Below are 24,793 nucleotides of genomic sequence, written 5' to 3'. Positions count from 1 at the left end.
ATTGTTGTTGCCCTCAGTGGCACCACACTGAGCGAGACAACCTAATTAGATTCTACCACATGAAATGAATTCAAGTGCACAAAAAATGTCCATTAAAACTTGAAGGGAAACTTACTGCTGTGTGAAGTATTAGAGAAGTATTGTTATTCTGAAGCTCCATTCTTCAGGAAGTACAAGTAACATGCAAATGCACTTGAATAATGAATGAATATTGGCTGTTGATAGCAGTCCAATAGGTACTGTACACATTAGGTTGAGGAATAGCATTCATTATTGTCTTGGAAATAGACCACTTTTTTGGTTCGCTGTGAAATGAACCCAAACACAAATATAGACCCTTTTTGAGCTTATCATCTTCAATTTTTCTCAACTCAGCCTACTGTAGTATCAGCAGCATTCCAGTAAATTTGAGAGCTGCCACGCAATTCCAATATCACTCAGAAAGATATTGGTCATCACCTAAAACAGATCTTTTTATAATTTGAATCGGCAGCAAAATGTATATGGTAACATCAACAAAACTAAAAAAAAAAAGAAGAAGAGCATCTGGTGAAATAGTAGCTGACAAGCATTTTTTTTATTTGTAAATACAAATTAGGGAGTACAGCATCATTCTATAATTTTAAAACTCAAAACCACACCAGTCTGTGCCAGCCATGATTCTCCAGTTTCTCGAATTAGATGTTCAATAACAAGGCCCTGTCTTCCAGATCGACACAAGCAGCATGTTGCAAGCAAGGCTTTAAAAGAAACACAACCGACCATACAGATTCGGCCTGTCTATGCTCATCTGTAAGATATGCATGAGTAAGGCTATGAGTGAAAGGCTGTCAAACATGGGCCCTATAAGGAGCTTCAAGCAGCTGACAATGAAACCTTTGCCTAATGATCTGTAAATATGCTCATTAGGGCTATTTCTCAGTCATCTGTGAAATGCACACAATAAACAGAAATGAGAGACAAAAGACCATGGGCAGGGTTCACAGCGGTTCGTTGTAAACTGAGCACACAGCAGTAAACATTAGATATCTAGTAACAGTTCTAGATAGCTAATGTTTAGCGAAGAGATAACTATGTTAACTTCTTATAAAATTACTTTGGTCAAATAACCTTTGCTGCAGAGCTATTGACACAAAGATCACAAAAGTACACAGCAACCAAGATCTCAAAAGTGAAATACCATGTACAGAAATGGGGATCATTCCAATGTATTCAAATACTTTTTTTAAACATTCGCACAAACACAACAAAAAACTTGGTTTACCAATATATAGAACAGACTCTCATACAAATGGAAATCAAATTTGGGCAGTTCAAGACATAGACTTCAGTAACTCAACCTACCTGGAGTCCATTGTGTGAAAATGTAGGTCTCTCTGATCTACTGTACATTCCTAGTGGGTGCAACAACTTGCATTAAAACAAAAGTTCAGGCTGAGTTTCCTAAAAATTCAGTCAAGCCATTTATTAACCCAACCAATCAGAGGTCAGAACTCACGCATCAGCAGGTCACCATGGCCTAGACTTTGATACCCAGAAGAACTTGCAAAGGAACTTACACATTTCATTACAATTGGGATACATACTGTAAAGTGTTATTGCTAACAAAAGTGTTCTATCTTCAAATACATCTCATGTTCAAAAGAGGCCTCAGCATGTCCTCATTTTCTTAGCAATGGATAATTAATGAATTGCAGAACTCTTTAAAGTGGAGGATCGAGGACACATTCTTTAGGTGATACCAGCTCACCAAATGTAAAGACTCACATTATAGATGACTGCATGCCCTGACTGGCTAGTTAGAGGCATATAATACAATTGTAAATAACTATCACTTGAGTAAGGTTGTCACCTACCTGCAGCTTGTTCGATTTTGTTTATGCTCAGGCGGGATACTCAAATGAGTAATGAGAAAGCTGCAGTAACATACACCGCCTCCACAGATGCTGACAAACCACAAACATATAGTTTGTAGTGTACAGCAAGACAACATTAGACCTGGTTGCTAAGGCTTAATTTGATGTTGGTCAACGCAGGGCACATTAAACCAACAGCAAATTCTTTTATGGTCTCTGGCAACCAGCAGGCAGTGGTTTTAGAGAGCTATGTTTCTCTATTAAAGGAAACCAATCCTCTCACTTTTTAGATTTAAAGTATAACCATGTAGAATTTGGCTTCCAACTGTACTGCACCAAAAAGGTGCTTCTGAGTTTTATTATGAACAAATTATGATCCTTACATCAAGGAGGTAAAAAGCTGTATTTCTGCAATAACTGCTTTGGTCAGCTGGTGAAAAACAAAGAATGGATTCAAATCCATATTACTGGTAAACACTTTTTATTTTTTTATTATTTATTTTTTATTTTACTTGGGATTCACACAAGAGTTGGATATCATAGATGTTAGGACATGATACTTTTGCTATTAATGTACAGTGTAAGGTAGCTCGTTTTTTTAACATATCTGAGGTTTCATCAGCTAGTCCCAACACTTTCTGTGCACTACACTTTCTTGAAGATTTGAATATGCACTAGCTAAAACATATTTCATTATATGAATGTTGAAAGACCAACTTTGGTTTACAAAGAACTTCTGCTTTCAATTACTGTTTGGTTTGCAAAACTAAATAAGCTACTTGGGCAGGTTTGTATTCGGTTGTATTAGAATCAGCCAAGGCAGTCCACATTTACATTTGTGAGCCATCAAATATTTACTGGTTCCCTCGCTTTAATTTCAGGGGCTTCCCATGAGTCTTTCGTGGACATTCTGTGGCATGTGTATTAGACTGAAGTGTATGAAACATAACTGTTTGAAGCACATATCACTTCTAAGGCAAACATTTATCAATTTTACAAATACTAACTAATTAATATGAGTTGCAGGTCAGTGTGTGTGTTTTTTGTGCTTATTTTTGTGAAACTTCCTTATTCTCACATAATATTTATGTTTTAGGTAGAAAAGGACACCTGTACACGGAGAAAACTCTCACGAAAATGCTTTTTAAAGAAAGTATGTAACAGAGCTAGGGTTTGTACCATTGGGTTTGTACCGTAGCACACATGGAAGCAGGAACCTGTCTATGGGGTGAACGCATTATTCATCTCGCTTTGAAAACAAACATCTTTTATTAAGAAAAACAATAGCACAGTACACATTTGACATGCCTGTAATTCAATCAAATCAAAGAAACAAAGCAGAAGCCAATTAAAGTGTATTGTTAGACTGTTAACATTATTAAAGTGTCTATGTTCTTTGAAGGAAGTGTAATAACAAACATTACTGTTCATGTTTTTTTTTTCCTGTGCTGCCTATAACCTACCCATCATCTTAATTAATATGACTTTGCCCAAATGATCTCACACCCAGTGTAAAATCCACTATAAGTTAATGCCAATGCTGTGAAGCAGAACTTCTTACACTGCAACAATGGACTGGGCCTATAATTAAATACATACTGAAAGTCAGACAGATAATCTAGCCTTGGGCTAAAAAATGTGTGCTGGATTCCCTGAATGTGAGCTGTGGTTAAGAACAGCTCATAGTGAACATTATTACAACTGTGCACAACAGGTAAATTAGTGTTAGTTTGGGTTAGCATTCTGACTGGGTGTAACATTAGTAAAGTATTTACACTGTCACCCATTTTAATAAAACAAATCTGCACCATACAGTACATCTTTGTACCATTTGGTTACAAGCAGATTCATTTAAAAGGCTGCCCTTTCCAAATAACAATCTAATCAATCAATCAAAATCAAGTTCATTCTGAACCTTTGAAGCATAGGGTACAGTCAAATTTCAAAACTAAATGTTAATGCAGGGAGATACCATTGGAGCTGTAGGGAGATAGCAGTTCAAATCACAACTTACAGTTCTTATTTAAACAGAATCAATTACAGTGTGGCCCTTTTTCTCTATTAGATGCCAATATAGTTCTTTCCTTAGCAGATTAGTATAATAATTTGGCTAAGCGCTAACCACCACATTTTGTGCTCTGTCTCCAATAAATATCTAATATATTTCCTCCTGATTAGGAAGTTTATCAAATTATATTGATCAGGTAAAATGCACTGATCCATACAAAGCAGACCGATGACATACCAGAGATGAACCCTCTGTAAATTGGCTGGGCATTTGTAGCAGGTAAATGATACCAATGTTTATCATAAAAAAATGGTAAAAAACAAAAGAAAACAAACCATCAAAATCAATTTTTAGAAGTGCCTACTGTAGTCAAATTGACCATGGTTTAAACAATATTTGTTAAACATTTTGTGCCCTATTCACCAACTTACTGTTCACAAATGGACTGGGATCACTCAGATTCTTGGTTATCCAATTGAAATATCCTGTTTGTAGATTTGTTTATTTCTTTTACATCAAAGCACATGGTGGCAACACATTTCCAGGTCACATACTTCAGCTCTGAAGCCACCCCACCCCCATGCTCACTATTTTATTTTCCAGTAGTTCATCTTTCCCTTCATGTACTGTGACTATTCCCAGGAGAGAGTGTGTGTGTGTGTGTGTGTGTGTGTGTGTGTGCGCAGAGGGGGGGGGGGGGGGGGGGGAGTGTGACAAGAACTCATTGTGATGAGATGAATCAGAGTACTGCTACCTACCAATTTCCGTCCTCTTATCTTGGTGTGAATGCAGGGAGAGCTGGAAAGTAATGTGTGACAGTACCTTCCATTTAGACAGTAGTTTTGCACTACTTGGCCAAACGAATGAGGCAAACCTAATCAAAGCAAAGCCTGGGTCAGCTCCGGTCCCTTGGGAGGAGGTTGATGTGGATGGCCGCTGTTAGTGTGTGTGACCCTGCCAGCACTTGTGTATTTTGTACTCCACCCATTTCCTGCAATCATAATTGGTTTTTTTTTCACTACTCCCACATTTTTTTTATTATTATTTTCAGACTGAAACAGGGCGAGGCTGGAGGTCTGAGACTTTCAGGCCAAATGCTGTAACTGGGTGGTGGCGAATCTTGTGTGTTGGATGAAATCATGCCCGAGCTGAAGATTCAAACTAAGGCAGATACAGATATGTAACTTTAGAAGAAAAAAAAATAGCTTGAAAATATAAATTTCGTAAATCAAATGTGGTGGCGTATTTACCATCACACACTGTTTTTCACATAACACATTTAATCTAAATATTTGGAAATATTTCAATAAGAAAAAGTATTTTTTTTATTTTTATTTAAAGAGACTAATATACAATGGAGGCCTACATTTTTCATGTTCCTTGAACAGGATTAAGCAATATACAGCACTAGACAATTACATTAACAGGATGTTAGCAAGTAGAAACCTTTATACCGTTTCAAAGAAAGAACAGATAAAATAAGTTATTTGAGCGAGTAATTTACAGAGTGGTTATAAAGCCACTTTTTGTGGGTAGTGGAAAAAACCCTCAATGCAAATCAATGAAACTCGGCAGGGGGAGGCACAAAAAGATTCTAGTACCTACCACCACAGTTCTTGAGAGTGCACTAGCCAAGTATTATTGCTTACCTATTCATTCAGGAGGATTTCCTTGGCAATAACATTATAAACAGAATTAACAATGAATTTGTATTATCCACAATCAGTTATTTTATAAATTATTAAAAAGGTGGATGCATGAGCCAAAGGACAACCACCAGCCAGTAATCCGTTTGCAATATTTTTGTGCCTCTGTTTATCCATTAAGGGTCATACTACCGAACACTACTGTGCTATTAAAGTAACGGAAATGGAGTGTGTCAACAGTGAACCTGCCTGTATCCACTAGACACATCTTTGATGCACAGTAGTGCAAGAGACTACTTTAACAAAGTCTTGTTGTCCTGTTGATTTCATCCTACACTGGGATTTTTAATCCCTACTGGCACACACCCTGGTTTCTTATCTTAAGCTTTTCTTTTATTTAGGACTTACAGGGCAGGATGACACATCCAGTTGTCCTGGGGGCACAGTCACCTAGAAAGTGCTAAAGATGCTCTACACTGTAAACCAGAAAGTGTCCCTGTACACAGTTTGAACCTGACATGACAGCATAAACTTTAAAACACTAAACTAACGTGCCTTTAAAGGGAATTTATTTAATTTGTGCAAAGATAAAACTATAGAATGAACTGTTATCATGTACAAAGTGTTTTTAAAGGCTGCTACAGCAATTTGTTAACATTTGGAAAATATCAATCAGAGCTTTGTAGATAATCTGAGGGAAGAAACCTTTTAAAAATGAATAAAGAAGTAGGACTGTGACAGAGATCGAATGATGCTTGGTGTTAAATCTCCTTCCCGACCTGTGAGGGCACTAGAAAGAAGGAACAGAGTACCCTTAATCAAATGGCACGACAATTTATTCCGTAGGGTAGATGGAAGTCGGTCATTTAGGAAGGGTGCGGAGCTACGGCATCCAAGCTCACTGACCAAGACGGTAAGCGTCGTGGCATCCGAGGACCGGAGGAGCAGATGCGCTCGTTAACCTATGGGTCATGGGCGAGGGTATAAATAGGGAGCATGTCCTAAGTGATCTGTTCCTTTTTGCATATGGTTAGGAACAACCTAGAAAAGGAGCCTGTATATTGAATACCGTGAGTGTTATTTGTGAGTCTGTGTGTTAACACTGTTTGTCTTGTGTTTGTTGTATTCAAAGAATACTAACCCAAACGATCCGGAGCTGCAGCCGCAGGCCAGAGTAAAAACCGGACATCACTGCTCACCTTTTCCACTACAGGAACCGTCTTTGCACCACTAACGAAATCACGCACTGTCTGTGTATATGTGTTTTGTGTGGGTGAAAGAACTGGACTTTGGGTTACGGGTCAAACCCGCTGGATTATAAACAGAAGTGTTACACACCGCTGTACCACTTCTTTCATTATTGTTTACAGGTTTTGCCTTGAGGCTCTGGACATTTAATAATTTAAATAAACACCCTTGCACCTGTACAACATTGTCTGTGTGATTAATCCGCTCTGCACTGCACTCACCTGCACGTATTCACCACTTTGCCACAAGAACATATTTAACATTTTTTAATTCTAATAAAAGTATTTTCTTTCAGTGCAAAGACTGATTTTGAGCTACAATGAAAGCTTTTGTGTCTTTAAGCATTGGTCATACACATATTTTATTTATGTAACATTTTTAATGACCTCCACATGCAATCTCAAAGAATTACAATAATGCTGCCCGATATTCATATGTGTATAATGGGCAATGTCTAACTAGTTAAACATTCACGAGTCAAACAACATTCCATTCAGTGGACATTAATTTATTTTCTTGTTCAGAACAGAAATAAGCCAGTTAGAGCAGTGCCAAAAAAACAAAATAAAAACACTTGTCCAAGGTTACGACAGAAAACGCCATTAAGTCCTTAGACTTCAACATGACCCCAACATTACTAAGAATACTGGCACATCACAACTTCATAAGACTTGAAACAGTTGAAAGGAAACTGAATTGCAAAAAAAGAAAAAGCATTTAAATAGAAAAAAAAAAAGCTTGCAACAAAAAATACCACAAAAACCTTTTAACAAACGCCAGGTAATACAATTGAATCACATTCCTTATAAGGTAGCCAATAAACCAAGCTGTGGACCATTACTACATCTGACCTATGATCTCCATGCACTACAACTAGAATCAACCTCCTTACAGCTTAACAACCAGAGGCTTGGGGCAGGAATGCAAACAGTAAACAAAATGAATGGCTATGAGCCCCTAGAGGCCAGCCATTACTTTTCCAGCACAAAACAAAATAGCTTGAGCATCTCGATGCCTGGGATACAAGTGTCTTTTCTCAGGCATTCACCCATCCCCCCCCACCTCTTTTTCTTACACACAATTTTAATATAGCCATTTCTGTTAACACAGAAACAATTGATTACAATCTTCCGAGAGATTTTAGAAATCGTTTTAGAAGTATCTGGAATGGCAAACAGTTAGTCACTAAATGTGTTTCAGTTAACTGCCCATGACCTTGACTTTGTCCCATGGTGATCAACCTTTTTGTGCTGTGTTCAGGCCACACGTGTATCTACTTATAACCAACAGAACAAAACAACCAGTTATGGTACATGAAAGACCATTCAGCTACATTCATATTTGACCTATCCCATTTTAAAACTGCAGAAGCAGTGTAGAGTAGTGGTTAGGGCTCTGGACTCCTGACCGGAGGGTCGTGGGTTCAATCCCAGGTGGGGGGCAATGCTGCTGTACCCTTGAGCAATGTACTTAAGATTGCTCCAGTAAAAACCCAACTGTATAAATGGGTAATTGTATGTAAAAATAAATGTGTAAAAAAGAATGTAATTGTATGTAAAAATAATGTGATACCTTGTAACAATTGTAAGTCGCCCTGGATAAGGGCGTCTGCTAAGAAATTAATAATAATAATAATAATAATAATAATAATAATAATAATACTGTAGTGGTGAACTACAGCTTAGCTGAAGAAGGGGTGTGGGGGTGGTATATACAAATCAGCGTGGCCTCTCAGTCAGACTTTTAAGCCTCACTTTTGAGGTCAGACATATATGTTATGTGCTAGAATGTGGAAACGTACATTCCTTTTATGGTACGATAACAAGTATAAGTACTAATCTGAATGAGTAAGCAAGTAAGGTTACTGGCAGCAATGGTCAAGTTTGAACATACTGAACTAAACATGAAATACTGTTACATTTCATTTGCATTTTGGATTCACAATCTAATAGTTAGGGGTATAAAGACATATGAGCTAAAATAATTAAATATTCATTCTGAAGCAAAAAGCACCAAGCTTCATTCCTTCATTCCTTAACACCAAAACTTGTTTTTGGAAACATCATGAGAAAGATAGTAGACCTGGAAGATAATCAACCAATAACATCTGGAATAATATACAATGCTAGCTTTCATCAAACACATATACTAAATTATAGTTACTAAACAAGATGATGCTGAGCACAAAAATAATGACGACATGTATTTTCAAACCTCCTGACAGTGTAAATAATGTTAATTGCAACAAGCACTTATGCGCAATGAACCAGACCCTCCTAAATAATGTGTTTATGATACCAGAAACACACACAAATAGTAAAAACACAAATTAACTAGCTGCTGTAAGCATGGAGTACATACAAAAGAATACTGCTGAATCATAGCACTGACCATGCAATACCAGGAGACTAGTGTTGTGTATACATTCTGTGCTAATATCCCAGCTGACATTGTGCAGAGTTAAAACAATTATCAGCTTGAAATATGAGTAAAACAATGACTCATTGTGTTATCAAACTGCTATTTGATTTATAGTACTTATGAGATAGGCTTGCTTGGATACCTTTAAGGCGTAGTAATGTGTTTGCAAACTGTTTTTATTTGGCAGGCATTTAACTTATGTTAAATGCCAGACAACTGGCTTTTACTTTCCAGCGATACCTTTGGGATGGGGAAGAGATATATTATGTTCTAATTCGTAACATGCCAGAAAAAGGGTAAAAGACAAGATTGAACAAACATCTTAAAAATAGTGTTTAGCAAAATATAGTTAATTAAGAATGACTACATGTGCAAACCCAAAGCTTCCAATGTCAATTACTTTTTTTTTTCTTGTAAAGCTGGGTTTAAATTACTTTAAGCACCAAATTGAAAATCTGACCCCCAGAATATAACAACTTAATCTCTTCAAGAGATAATAGAGAAATAATTCTGACATCTAATAATACAAACACTGATACATACATACATACACACATACACACACACACACACATATATATATATATAAAAATATAATACACGCACACAAACATTGATACAGATTTTATATATATATATATATATATATATATATATATATATATATATATATATATATATATATATATATATATATATAATGAATATGCCTCTTTGTAATAATATACTACTGTACAAAAACTATTAGTAAATTATTTTATGATGCATAAATCAAGTTGTTTTACGTTTAAGGAAATTAAGTTTAACAAAAACATACCAAAGACTAAAGCTCTCTACCTCAGAAATGTTTCCATAAAATAGTTAAACACGCATTTAAAAAAAAAAATAAAAAATAAATACTGCTTATTGATACTGAAAAATACAACTAGATACTTCAATGTTCTGCTTGTTTTTCCCCTGTAGTTAACAGAAGATTAGACTATTCAGGATTTTCAATAAATTGTACAGTTTGTTTGCTTCAAAACATTTCAAAATCAAATATCAAATCAGTTAATATTTTGCACACTCCCCATTTAACAACTTAATTTCAAAGATCTATCGAACTTGAATGCCCCCCAAAAATTTCGAATTCCCCTCAACCATTCAACAACAACAACAACGATTCTCTTTAACGCTGGCTGCTGAAACGCAACACAAGTAAACCTTCACACTGTCAATCAAACTGGTAACAACTTAACTACTGTGTGTTTTACCGTTTAAACCAACAATCTTACAAGAATGGTGCCTACAGCACCGTACCAGACAGGTCTTAACACACAACTATACTTATACACTTCACCGCAGGTACAGTACTTACTTTATACTTCATCTTGAATGGCTGTGAGTTTTTTTTTTTTTTTAGATATCCGCTTTGGTAATCACAGAGAAGACATCCAAGACCTGGTGCTTAATGTTTTAATAATGTAAACCGAGCACAGAATTTAAGTTTTCTCCAAATTGCAGTTCGTCTGAGACAAGTTCCCACTTCCAAACACTTCAACGAGGTTACTGGAGTATCTGATCCAAGTGATTTCATTACTCCTGGTCAACAGGCTGAACTCGTTTACATAATCATACCACCATTGGGCAGGCTGCACTAGTCCCCTCCTACAGCCTAAAACACAAAATCCTTCTGTTTCGTGCTGATTAGCTTCCTACAAGTTCTAAAGGAGAAAAGAGAGGGTGGCTTTGAGCTTTGAAAGATTAACTCAGTTAAATTAATTGAGCCCACAAAGCAACTATATGTGACAATGCTGTTTCCTAGCAACTGCCTCGTAAATGCACTTATTTCAAAGACATTCATACAGCTCACTTTCTCCGCATGAATTCGACACAAGAAACAGACGTTTTCCTTTTGCTTTCTGCCGCACGCCCTCTGGAATCTTTTTTATTTTTTTTTTCTGGTCCCGTTTCTGTTTTGTAAATTCAGAATAAGTCATATGGATGCTGTGCATATTAGCCTGCTACAACTCTACATTATGCTTCTAGAGTCATTTACATTGCAGAGTTGTGTTACCTTACAATGGTACAATACACGAATTAAACAACACAGACAGTTTCACATTTCAGGTTGAGGTCAAAACTCCAGAGTAATAATACATAGTACAGCAATGTGCAACTACTACAGTTGCAGGGATGGGTTTAAACAAAAGCAAATGATTTGGCCACTATCACTAAGGCCCGCTTCACACTACATAACTGATCTCGAGAACCGTTCTCAAAAGCATTTTAATTAATCCAGCTCAAAGCATCCAAACTAAAGTACAGTTTCATGTTTAGTCGGGCTTAATGCGTACAAACACTATTAAAATAGTTTGGTTACAGTTCCTAGCAGCACAATGGACTGTGGGACTTAATACGATAGTATCCCCTCATGCACTGTCTGTTTACAACCTGGCAAATATGGCGCCCATGCCCACGGAAGACATAGCGCTGCTTAACATGAACATTAAGGGTTTGTTTCTTAAAAACACAAGGTGTCAACGATGGAGAAGGTAGCAATGGTCTCGCCATAGGCAAGCTTTGCATAGTCTCTGTCAACATGCCATAAATATGAATTTTATTCTGTGGCGCCACAATCCACCATTTTACAACATAAGCCTAACAATGGTACAGCAGTATTGATAGCCTGATCTGAGTACTGTATTTGATATGTCCACGCGCCAAAACATATCAGAAAACATTCTAGGATACTGGAGGATACACACAAATGTAGTCCGGTATTACAGCGTCCACACTTCTGACAACCCGTACTACTTGATGCGATCTAATTTAGAACCAGACTCGAGACTACCCCCTGAGGTGGTCTTGAGTACGGTATTAAACACTGCGTATTGTAGGCACTAACCGTATTTAGCACTTTTAAACCAGTTTAAAGGCAACAAATACAGTTTACAGGCATAGTGTGGACAGGGCATAGTGTGGATGCTTTGAGCTGGATTAATTAAAACATTTTTGAGTATGGTTCTCGAGATCGGTTATGTAGTGTGGACAGGGCCAAACAAGTAACCTTGTTTCATCAACTTTACCTTTACATGACTGGGTTAATTGCAGCCGACCCTGGGAATATACCAACAGTAAATACACATTAATAGCGAGTCAGTTACAGTAATTTGAAGTGTTAAAACTGTATCTAAAAGTTACTCACAGAACTTGACAACAATTATCGCCAATAATACTGTATTACATTTGCACATGTACTGTATCAATTCTTCCTCTAATATATTGGCTTTGTGTGGTTGTATTGTAAAAACAAAAACAAAAAAACACCATAACTTAAGACACTTTACTTCTGCTAATCAGTCCATCTTTCTTTAACACAGATAACTACCCACTGTCCCATCTCTATGTAATAGATCCACTATTATTCCATGCAATGTGTAACTAATTATTACTTCCCTTCATTTGCTGCATCACAATTTATGTGTGAATGGACTTCTTCAACCTCTACCTTACTTACGAGTCTCCCTTTTACACAAACTTTGAATAAAAGCATTATACAGTACATCTTAGTTTACAACTACAAATTTCCAATAATCTGTACAAATTGGAAAGAGTGTAATTCCATGAAGAATGCTGGACCAATAAGATGGAAACCCAAACAGAAGGGCATGCCTTTGCAAAATGCTGGTGTACATTCCATTAACATTCCTTAGCTGTGATCTAATCTACCCTGTCCTTGAATGTTATGTCAACATCATGTTGGACATTTTTTTTCTCCAAGACATTCACTATGAGCCAATTGCACAAGCCCTTAAACAAATCTACTAAATGCACTACCTGTTAGGAAGTTAAACTGTACCGGTATATAGTTTAATTTTAAAAGAACATTGTATTGATTTACCAATGTGATTTAACTAATCCTGACATTTCAAACCCATGTGGTTACAGTAGTACAACCAGTCATTCAGAATTTCAAAATAATAATGAGCTCAATAACACACTTGAAGGTGTTGGGGGGTCATACACAACCCACTCACAGGTGGTGGAAGATGCAACGCACCTGCGAAATCAGTGTCTATTTTATACAAGTCCAATAAAAACATTAATGTGAAGTGTTCGTTGGTGACTGCCAGGAAGGGCACCACATTGAATGTAACCACTCAAAGCTGACAGGTATGTTTTGTAAATTGAAGATACAATAATTAGGCTGTTAAATGAACCTAAACCTGATTTATTTTTGATTTATGCCGTATATCACCTTGAAACAGTTAGTTTCAGTTTTCTGATGCTAAACACCTTTTAGATTTTTTTTTTGTGTGTTAACCGTTTTTTAAGTTGCATAAATGACAGTTAGCAGTTACAAAAAAACAAAAACATAATTATTCCCTCTATTCCATTTCAGAAAGAATTGCAGCCGTTTTTTCTCCTTTCTCTACAAGTATGTATGTATTCAAGCCATACACTTCTTATTATGGATACTTGCATTAAATACATCTGTACTCACAAATGCAAACACACCAACAGCAGGACATGGGTTGGTTGAGTAATATATATATATATATATATATATATATATATATATATATATATATATATATATATATATATACAGCTCTGGAAAAAATTAAGAGACCACTGCAAAATTATCAGTTTCTCTGGTTTTACTATTTATAGGTATGTGTTTGGGTAAAATGAACATTTTTGTTTTATTCTATAAACTACTGACAACATTTCTCCCAAATTCCAAATAAAAATATTGTCATTTAGAGCATTTATTTGCAGAAAATGACAACTGGTCAAAATAACAAAAAAGATGCAGTGTTGTCAGACCTCGAATAATGCAAAGAAAATAAGTTCATATTCATTTTTAAACAACACAATACTAATGTTTTAACTTAGGAAGAGTTCAGAAATCAATATTTGGTGGAATAACCCTGATTTTCAAGCACAGCTTTCATGCGTCTTGGCATGCTCTCCACCAGTCTTTCACATTGATTTTGGGTGGCATAAAGTCACCCAACATCAATGTGAAAGACTGGTGGAGAGCATGCCAAGACGCATGAAAGCTGTGCTTGAAAATCAGGGTTATTCCACCAAATATTGATCTCTGAACTCTTCCTAAGTTAAAACATTAGTATTGTGTTGTTTAAAAATGAATATGAACTTATTTTCTTTGCATTATTCGAGGTCTGACAACACTGCATCTTTTTTGTTATTTTGACCAGTTGTCATTTTCTGCAAATAAATGCTCTAAATGACAATATTTTTATTTGGAATTTGGGAGAAATGTTGTAAGTAGTTTATAGAATAAAACAAAAATGTTCATTTTACCCAAACACAAACCTATAAATAGTAAAACCAGAGAAACTGATAATTTTGCAGTGGTCTCTTAATTTTTTCCAGAGCTGTATATATATATATATATATATATATATATATATATATATATATATATATATATATATATAGACACACACACACATGCGTGAAAACCACAATGTACTTTTATCAGGAGCATGTCTTATAGTGCAGACCTTTCTGAGTGGCTATTTTTAAGTGTGCATATTTAGCAGGTGCTAGTGTTACAATGACTTCACAAATCACTGAAAAATCACGCCTGTGTCCCAAGCCTGGGCATCTGCCAATAGTACTTGTGGTTGTAAAACCAGAGTTGGCAGACAGGAAAAGGAGGCGACTAAAATGCACCATAACTAAGAACAGATGTTCCTCCTAGGCCAGTGTCTCACATATTGTCTATTCAGCCTAATCTCACAGCATAAGAACTTCATATGCTCTGATACTATGGCTGCTACAAATGTAGCAGTAAGGGTTCCATGGTGTACAGTACATAAGAACTGGTCACTTGTTTGTTTTAATCAGGAATCTTGGTTCACAGTGCTCTGAAGTGTCAGTGATGCATGCCGTTTACACAGAGAGGAGCCATGTATGGAGTTTGTATGTAGGAGCAGTTCATTAGTGTTCTGGAACTGCAGTTACTAGGATGGTCTATTGACTCAAATTAAGGTCAGGTTACACATCCTTTAGATCCATCCCTGTGTAATGTGGCATTACTTCTTGATGAAGAAGATATAGTGGAGGTGGGTGCCTGGAGATATGTCACACTTTATTTTTGTTTTGCTTGTAGAGAACCACATGTTCAATTGTGGCAGAACTTGCTAAGGAGTTTTATCATAATCTGTGGGTATTTGGAGATACCCTGTTTGTATCACCTTCCATATGTCACACCAAGAGCTGATTCAATTATAATGAAATGTTAGCATAAGTTATAGAGCGTATATGTGAAATGTACATTTATTCATGTCCTTAAAGGGGATACAAGTCTTGATTTATTTTTCATGTTAAGATGTAGTTGGGGATACATTTTGAATATGTTTCTGCACATCCTGACTTGCAACCAGAATAGGCCATGGTGTGTGTTATACCCTTTAGTTGCTGTGGTGACTGAGCACACATACCATGACATCTTTCTGCCTTCCAACACTTGTAACTGTTTTTATTCACTGTAATAAAAATTATAATTAAAGGCATGCTTATCCTTTGCAATTAGTTTCAGTTTTTACTCAGATCAATATTGTATAGTGCAGGGATTGTTAAAACTTATTTTGCTGGGCTCCCCTTTGAAAATCCCCCCCCCCCCCCCCCCCAGTACGTTATCGTATGAAATGACTGTACATACTACATCGGAACGCTGAATGAAGCATGGACATACAATCATTATGCCTGCAGTCAATGGCGTCGGAGCCTTTCTAAAAGTGCACTTTTATTTTGACCAAACATCTCATCTGTAAAGTAAATTACAAAATTACCAGACTACAAAATGAAACCATGGCATAATAACTAGACCCACAGCGGCGTTAGTTTTTAAATCAACAAGCGTGTCATTTGTGTGACTTGTGTGTTTCTGCTCCATGATGGTTGTTCTGTGTGAATTAAGATTTAATTTTGCCATCAGACATGGAACGAAGCATCGAACACTTTCATAGTATCGGTACCGTTTACTTGTAGTCTCCTCTGATTTGTAAATAACACCGGCTTCTTAAGTTCCACTTTCAAAGTCCACTTTCAGGGGTATGTAGACATTTAAGAAACACGTGTTGCTGTCTGATAAATTTGCGCCTAACCTTTCGCAGCCAACAGGCAGTTCTGGGAGCTGGAAATACAGTACAGTATTTGCAAACAAACGCAGTTTGTCAGTGATTGTAACAATAATCATAACATTGTCCAAGGATTGTGGCAAATTGAAAAACCGTGTTTAAGCCAAAAAAAATAAAATAAATAAATAATAAAAAAAACCCGGAACATTTAAAAAAGTTTTTTTTTTGGGACCGGCACTAGCACTTTATACACAACTATAATATAGCCTACACAATCAAACAAGCGTCTAGACTTAGTAAACACGGTAGGAGGTCTGTCTTCATTGTACACCATTTATTGTTAAGAATTAAGTGTATATGCGCTGTAATGTAATGCTAAGGATCTTAAGTAGGGCTTCTATTTTATTTATCTATTTTTCGAGTTTTATGTAAATGTTTTTTGTTTTTTTTCGGGGCTTTTGCTTTGTATATACTGTGTAGAGTTATTGTTTTTAGTTACTTTACAAAATGTTTGGGCGACAGTACTTGCACATTTAGTTGTACCTTCTATCCTTTGCTGTCTATCACAACAAAATCCTTATGATTCACGGGCACATTCTTCTGGGGTTTGTGTGTGTGTAGGCATTTTTTTTACATTTTGCCACAATTTACTATTCTGTTTTAAATTCTCACTATCTAACTGTAATACAGTATAGCTTTATGTGGTCCAGTGGTTAAAGAAAAGGGTTTGTAACCAGGAGGTCTCCAGTTCAAATCCTTCCTCAGCCACTGACTCATTGTGTGACCCTGAGCAAGTCACTTAACCTCCTTGTGCTCCGTCTTTCAGGTGAGACATAGTTGTAAGTGACTCTGCAGCTGATGCATAGTTCACACACCCTCGTCGCCTTGGATAAAAAAAATAACAAAAAATAAAATAAGTGCCTATGACACCCTCCGAACCATTTTTAAGAAACATAAAATGTATGACTAACAAGTATTCCCAAACAAGATTTAAAATTGTTGGCGGTGATACAGTTCTTTAATAAAATGCGAATTTTAATGTGACAGGCACAACTTCCTCTCTTGGTTTTGAAGCGCAGTGCTTACAAAGCTACCACGAAATGTTCCTGTCAGGACAACTGAGGAAGTCAGCACCTCCGGTCACTTTTTTTAAAAAGTAACAAAAATGCTTATTCACTGCCAAACATGAACTACTTTAGATGTGTAATGATTGCAGTATATCATACTGTCCTTAAGGTTAGGGTTTCGTGTAGGGAGAGGATTGTTCATTGTTTTATTAACAACAATATGATAGCCAATCAGAGGGCAGTGTCCTGACAGGAGAATTTCATGTTGCCTTTTTAAGGTCAGCTGTTGAAGCAGCCTAAGGTTACCGGTAGTGACATCACAGAGGGAGAAGGTGAACACATGACAGATTGATATTCACAGACAGGCCCATTTTTTATAATAAACTGCCTCGGATTTGTGTTGTAGCTGGTTGCTCTAGTCAGGCAAATGAATAAAAGAATATTAGTATTCACCGTTTATTCGAAAGACACAAACATGTAGCACATATGGGAGAAAAAAGTTCAAACAACCCGAGCAAAGTGGCATGTGTCACACTGGCAGTACACCAACATATGTAGTGTGCATTTCGCGCCAGACAGTTTTGAAGAAAGACCGATGATAATGGCAGAGATGGGCCTGGATGTAAAAAGAAGGCGTATTTTAAAACTAGTAGCAAAATAGTAGCTGCTAGGGCCAAATCGTAGCCGTTGGCATCTCTGCATTATGATTAGTGTAATATTCATAAAAAACAAAAATGTGCACATCCTTAATATAATGTACATATGTATATAGAGAGAGATATGTCAAATACATGCCAGTAGCAATCCACAGCGTTCGGTTATTCTGCTAGTATCAATAATTAATGTATCAATATTGTGAACTAAAAGACTGACATAACTATACGATTATGGGTAATATAAAATATTTTAAGTATCAATCTATGTTAAACTTAAGGGTTTTTATTAACCATTCCATGTTGCCAAGACGCTGATTCTCCGCGGACATCTGTGCTGTCCCTCTGGTCTGCCCGTGTTGGTGTTGTCGGAGTCTCTCTCCGAGTTTGACCCTTCTGATTCGGTTAAACCCACTGAATAAGTTATTTCCACTAGGAACTACCATACAATAGGGACAACACTCCATAATGTAAACATGATCCCTGTTGTTTGTTACTTCCAGTGCCTGACGTGGATTATGGACTTTACCCTCTTATTAGTGGGAGTTTAGTAATTTATTCCACAACAAGCCTTGACACATCTGTTTATGTATACTGTATATGACATTTACACAGAATCTTATATTGGTTCAAAGTCAATTGATTGTTGTTCTTTTTTTTCTGAACTCTGCATAGTATATAGGCTTCTTCATTGACGTCATGTTTCAGCTAGTTAACATGCTTCTTTGTGTGTATTTCAGCTTGACAGATAACATAAAGCAGCAACGTCTAACTAAAAAACTAACTAGGGAATGGGTCTCATTCATACATTTCTTTCCCTGTTTACCATGGATCTTGTGAAGACAGAGGACTCCCTAGTGACTTGAGGTTTATCTCCAGTTGAGGTTCACTCTATATATTTTCTGAGCTATGTGGGCAGCGTTCAAAATGGCAGAATAGGAATCTTTGGTATGCGCAGACCAGAGAACGCACAGAATGGGCTAACAGCTGGTACAGGACGTAAACAGGGTGGAAAATATTTAGGAAATTTAGCAATTGGAAACACTGTCATTAATTGTTTCCACCTAGTAAAACCCAGGCATTTCCTGCTATATCCAGAGCTGCATGCAACCCTTGTTGTCTCTCCCCCTGCCACCCAGATAGCAAGAAACAAACTTGATACTATCTATTATTATCTAATCAGTTGCACCCCAGGAGACAAATGTTTGTGCCAGAGAAAGCTGGAGCCGAAGGCTAGAAGTGAAGTGAGAAGGATAGACAGTCGGTTGAAAAATATTGCGTGAGCTTTTACGCCAATCTAAACCACATTAGACAATGCACAATTAAACAACCTTTCAAAATCATTTGAACAAGATGGGAAGTTTCAGCTCTTAATGGGCACATTATGTAACAGTATATCACCCATGATAAATGACCTGATTCAACTGATGTATACTGTATCTAGGACTTAGTAGGCTGCCTCACACACCAAGTGCCTGATTCTTATATGTTGTACAAAGTACAGTTAGCACTGTCACTTGCTTTCTTTGTCTTTGGAAGCAACCTTTAAGATTACTGCACAACCCCCACACACAGTGAACAATATTTTCATGGGACTTCGAAAAAACCCTTTTTGCATTGGGCCACTGTATTTTTCTCACCCAGATATCAGCAAAGTATGCATGAGTGTTGCTGGCTTTTCAGAAAAGAAGATTAAAAGGTGACTGTGACAGGGTGGCTGAGTGGGTGACGTCACAGACCAGGAAGTTGACACACACAAGTCCTGTGGGTGAGTCGCAAATGCACTGTTATTTTTATTATAAATAAAATGTTTAAACAAAACAACACACTTTATCAAAGAAAACGGCACGTTGGCCAAAACAAACAGACAAACTCTTTTAACAAGTATCATGCTGGTCTTCCCAGCACGACTAGCAATTGTTATTTTTAGTTTTCTTTCTCTGCTCTATCTCCTTCTTTCTCCTTTTATCCAACCAACGCTCTCCCCTTTGTGAGCAGCTGATACGCTTTTATATACATGGCCATCTCCAAATTTGTAATTACTTAATTCATTTGGAGATGGCCACATTACGCACGTGTTTAGCTGGATGGGGAATTATAACCCCATCCATGCTGTAAAACAATAACACCAAAAACATTGTGTTGCCAAACACCAAACAATACATCCAAATCTTAACAATACAACAATAAACCATTCCTTTTTTAAATCATAATAATCAATTTATCAGCAGGGCTGTGCCCTGCCACATACTCATTTTAAATAAACACAGAACAATACATTTAAATCATAATAATCAATTTACATGCAGGGCTCTGCCCTGCCACAGTGACTAAAGTCAGTTGGCCACTTCACACTGCTTTATGTTGTGTACAAACAGAAACGTTAAACTTCAAGGGTGGAGGTATAAAAAGATTCTAGAACTATCACCTTTGGCCATAGAGAGCACTGTTACGTATATGTCCAGGACAAATAACATGTTATCGGTCTGTAAAGTCCTCTGAATCTACACATTTCTGCACTAATTATCAATGTCATGCATCAGCTAAAGTGGTGTTGGAAACAGAGGCACAGGAAATACACAGTTCTAAAGGTGAGGGTTAAAGGGTTAAAGGGTCTGCCTTTCAAAATAGACCAATATGTCATGAATAGCTTTGTCAAATTGGTTCTACGTATCTTTTTGCTATCAGTATTCTTTGTTGGTCATATGGCCAACCAAAAAGAGATATTTTCATTATGCCTGCCACACACTATTTAGTGGTAGAGATACCAAGTCATGGAAACACAAACTCTGGGTCAATTAACAACATTAGGGTATTTGTTATATATTGTTTAGCTATTCATAAAAAATGATTTGAGTGTAATAAAAGAAGCATTTGTGCTTCACAAACAGCATCCAAGTAACTAACCTGTTTAAACCTGTACATTGTACATGTTTGCGGCACCCAAAATTAACAAAAATATTAGCCATGTTATTATTTGCGTGAAATGCCAGAGCACCCTCAGCGTATTGGAAGACAAACAAAAGTTGAACATGTCTTTAAAGGCTACACAAAATCCTAATTATCTCTTCATAGTTGTATGAATATCGTGTTCTGTGTATCATTTGAAGACTAGCAATCCTTGATGACAGAACTCATTATTGTATTTCCACCTGTATATGGGCATTTTACCGAATAGAAAATAAAAAAGGATAGGTGGAAAAACTTGATAATAATCTACGAACATTTCAATTTTCAGAACATTGTATTTGGTTGATAATACGACACAATGGTCTTACTTAAAGAACATTTAAATGTGGGTTATCAAGTTTTTCAAAGACACTCCTCAATTGATATCAATTCTTTACTTTTTATTTATTTTTAAAGAAAAGCTAAAACTTTAACAGGGAATGTGTAGCAGCAGGGCAACGTAAATACAATCTGGCTCACCGTATAAACAAAGTAATTGCATGTGGCTTATGGGGGGAACCTCAGAGATGTCGTTTTTTCATACACCCCTTTTTCAGTCTGAAAGCTGTATTTTATCTTCCCACTTCTAATCCCTGAGATACCTTCTCTTGTTCCAGGTGAATGGAGTTTTCTTGACCGGAGCCTCTCAGGGCTCATTCCAGACCTCACATTAGCCTCTTCCCAGTGTCTGGCCTGCACTTCCTGTCGTTAGCCTGAGCATCCCCTGCACTTTTGGCTGTGGTTGCCACTTTGTGATAGAGGGATAAAGGGAGTCTTATTCACCTCACACAATCAGATAATTACCATTCCCCGTCAGACATCACGGCTCTGATTTTGCTTTTATTCACAATTTATTAATATATAAAGCCTTTTGTTTGTTCTTTTTTTTTTAACCAGGTCTGTGTGGTTGAGCTTGAAAATGCAAACCTACACTTTAAAGTGTTGTGTTCAGTGTTACACAGATAACAACACAGTTGAATCGGCTTTAAAGTATTTTAGTTCTTCTGTTAGACAAAAGGAAGTCTGTGTACCAGTTACAGATAAAAAAAAAAACAGGTATTTGGCTGGCTGCAAAACATATAATATTAATAAGTGGAATTTATGAAAATACAATACATGCTCTTCTATCTCCAAAAAATGGGATGTTAACTTTTCTGTACTCCTGCAGCATTTTCATTGTGACTACCTGCGGTGACCAATGTAGGACGGAATTGTAACTCAATACAATCGATTTTACCCTTTTAATAACTGGTGAGCAATTTCTTCAATGGGCTCATCAGTTGATATTTCCTGTAATAACTGGCCAATTATTATGGGTAACATGTGCTCCTTAACACCAGTAACAGAACAATCAGAGCTAGTGTGTGATAAATGAGAAGTGAATGCCCACCCTCGGGGTGGGATGTTTGGATAAACCCCTTGAGCTTCGCCCTTGGGGTTTATGTAGCATCCCACCTCTCAGGTGGGCATAAAATTCACATATCCCACACTACCACATGCATTATACTCTATATACTGTATCTATTTGGGGAAACCCGTAAGAAAAAAGCAGTTCCTTCAAGTTATGATCTGTGAGCATGCAATACCAAGGAAGGGGAATGTATTTTTGTTAATGGACTACTGGACTGCATAGGAGATTGACTAAATTGAACAGCTCAATAATTGCTTGTTTCTTTTTACATCATTCTGTTTAGAGTCTATACACTTTGAAGTTGCTATTATAAAGGAGAACCTCTGATTGTTTCAGACTCTTAAATGACACATATTCAGATTTCCTTAAAGAAATTATGAAATTAACTTCAGCTTAACAACTTTTGACAGTAGTTCTAATTGTACAAGCTTACTGCTTTGTTTCTCTTTGTTTCATTTGAAGCATACTACTTCAACATTGTTCAGTTTTGGATTAGTCACCACCTGTGTCTGGTTGATGCCACTTTGTAAAAGATCACACTGAGTGGGTTTTAGGACCTACTATATTTACCGGTGGTTTTAGCTTGCATGCTTTGTTTTTACAAGTTTAACCCTTAAACTACCTGGGTGACATTATCAACAACAACAAACAAAAAAAATGGGCTTACATTACAAAGCACAAAGAATAAGAGGCTATGATCCACAGAACATTGACAATCTCAAAATGAAGGCCTCCCAGAGTATATGTTATGTGTGTCACAGAATGCTCTGATTGTTTACAATCTATTAAGGGGAGCACATTAGCAAGCAGTAGGGAATTCAAAGAGAATTGGAGACAATTTCAACTTCTAAGACTAAAATTGCTACAGTTTGAAAACAAAATACACACTGGAAAGCCGTGAGGAGAAGAACGCTGTCCATATCAGTGCTTAACACGTCACAGACAGCAATCCCCTCCATAACTAGACTTGAGATGCTGCCTCCCAAGATAAAAGGGAACAATACTAACTGAGCCAAGGACTTTGTACTGCTGGGATGTGCCAGAGATCATTAGGGGGAAAAGGTAAAATGAAAAGATCTCAAATAATTACATGTTTAGTGTAAACCTCTGACATTTTATTTAGTGTTTGTCTGCTTGACTATACAGTAGTTGTACCTCATGATTTATGACTGTGTACACCAAGTGTATATCAAATTACATTTTCCTAAAACAATAAAGTATTTTCCATTATTATCTGATAATATAAGCATGAAAGACAAACATGAAATGTCTGCTAGCTTAAACTTCTTGCAAGTATAGTTTATTTTTCTAATTTAGGGACCAACTCAGTCAGCATCACCAGAAACCATCGTTTTTAAAACATTGGGAGCAATTTATTCCATTGTTTTTATCTTTTTAGCTAAAGTGGTTGTTTGGGAAACATGCTTTTTTATTGGGCTAAGAAAATAAATAGCTTCTCATCCATGAGTTTTTTTTGTTTGTTTGTTTTGTGCTGTAGTTTCATTACTCTCACACACCCGAACTGGACAGCAGCACAAAAATAACTTTGCTTTTCTATGGGGTTCATTCTACAAGCACCAGACGTCTTTTGCTACACCTACACCCAAAACGCAGTGCACACAGGACATTATTCATGTTTTCTAGGGCCGGGCTCTGTTAAGATGAGGATAGTGATTACTCCATTTTAACTCACCATTGTAATGGAAAAAAGAGGAACGATATGCATTTCCATGGTAATATACACCAGTACACATACCACTTCATTGGATCCCTGTGTTTTGCACTTTATATTTTAATAAAACATATCAATCACAAAAGTGAAGTCAGCTTTAACAATCAGACTATTATGACCTACATATCCTAGACAGTTTCATGAAAAAAATATATGTTTACTATCCTGCCATATCAAAGTTTTCTTTTATTCCTTAGAGCCTACTGTGAATATTGCCCATCTTGCCTTTTTGTAAGTTTTCACTGGGATAGATTGATGTCACTGCTTAACATGCTGGAGGTCTGGAAGCAAGCAGATGACCTCAACTTTTCCATTTGTGAGACAACCAGATGCAAATGTTATTGATGTAATACCCCCCCCCCCCCCCCCAGAGAAAATCCTACTGAACTGTAGTGCCTGTAACCATGTCAAGAGAGAAATGCACCTCATTAATTACTGTAACGCTGAAGTAATTTCAGAACAAGAGCATGACTTCAGATTTGCAAAAGTAAGGCTTTCTTCTTCAAATAATTTTGATATTTTCCAACAGGTGTCAAATGAAGGGTTAACAGTTTATTTTATGTCAATGTGCCTTGGCCTGCAATTTAGGCTCTAGCTGTGTTGTAATTTACTTGATTTTCTTCTCATCCCTCACAACCAGGACTCTTCAGCAGCACCTACATTTAAAATATTGATCTACAGTATGTACAGATTTAGTTTGGTAAT

General features: G+C 36.7%; 1 protein-coding gene across 3 annotated transcripts in view; it reads right to left on the bottom strand.

Moving 5' to 3' along the window:
- LOC117435307 (enhancer of filamentation 1-like) overlaps positions 1-24,793 on the bottom strand; it is an 85,002-nt gene that overhangs the window by 21,693 nt on the left and 38,516 nt on the right. The window contains exon 1 of one of the 3 annotated variants that reach the window (XM_034058362.3): positions 10,537-10,813. The exons of 1 other annotated variant lie outside the window; for it this stretch is intronic. In XM_034058362.3, coding sequence (XP_033914253.2) covers positions 10,537-10,548 — 12 coding nt within the window. In that variant the 5' untranslated portion in view covers positions 10,549-10,813. Of the gene's footprint in view, positions 1-10,536; positions 10,814-24,793 lie in introns of those variants that run through there. One more of the 3 variants, XM_034058363.3, reaches the window with a different exon arrangement.

The sequence above is a fragment of the Acipenser ruthenus genome, chromosome 3 (genome assembly GCF_902713425.1).
Source record: "Acipenser ruthenus chromosome 3, fAciRut3.2 maternal haplotype, whole genome shotgun sequence".
NCBI classification, from domain to species: Eukaryota; Metazoa; Chordata; class Actinopteri; order Acipenseriformes; family Acipenseridae; genus Acipenser; species Acipenser ruthenus.
This window is presented reverse-complemented; position numbering and strand designations above follow the sequence as displayed.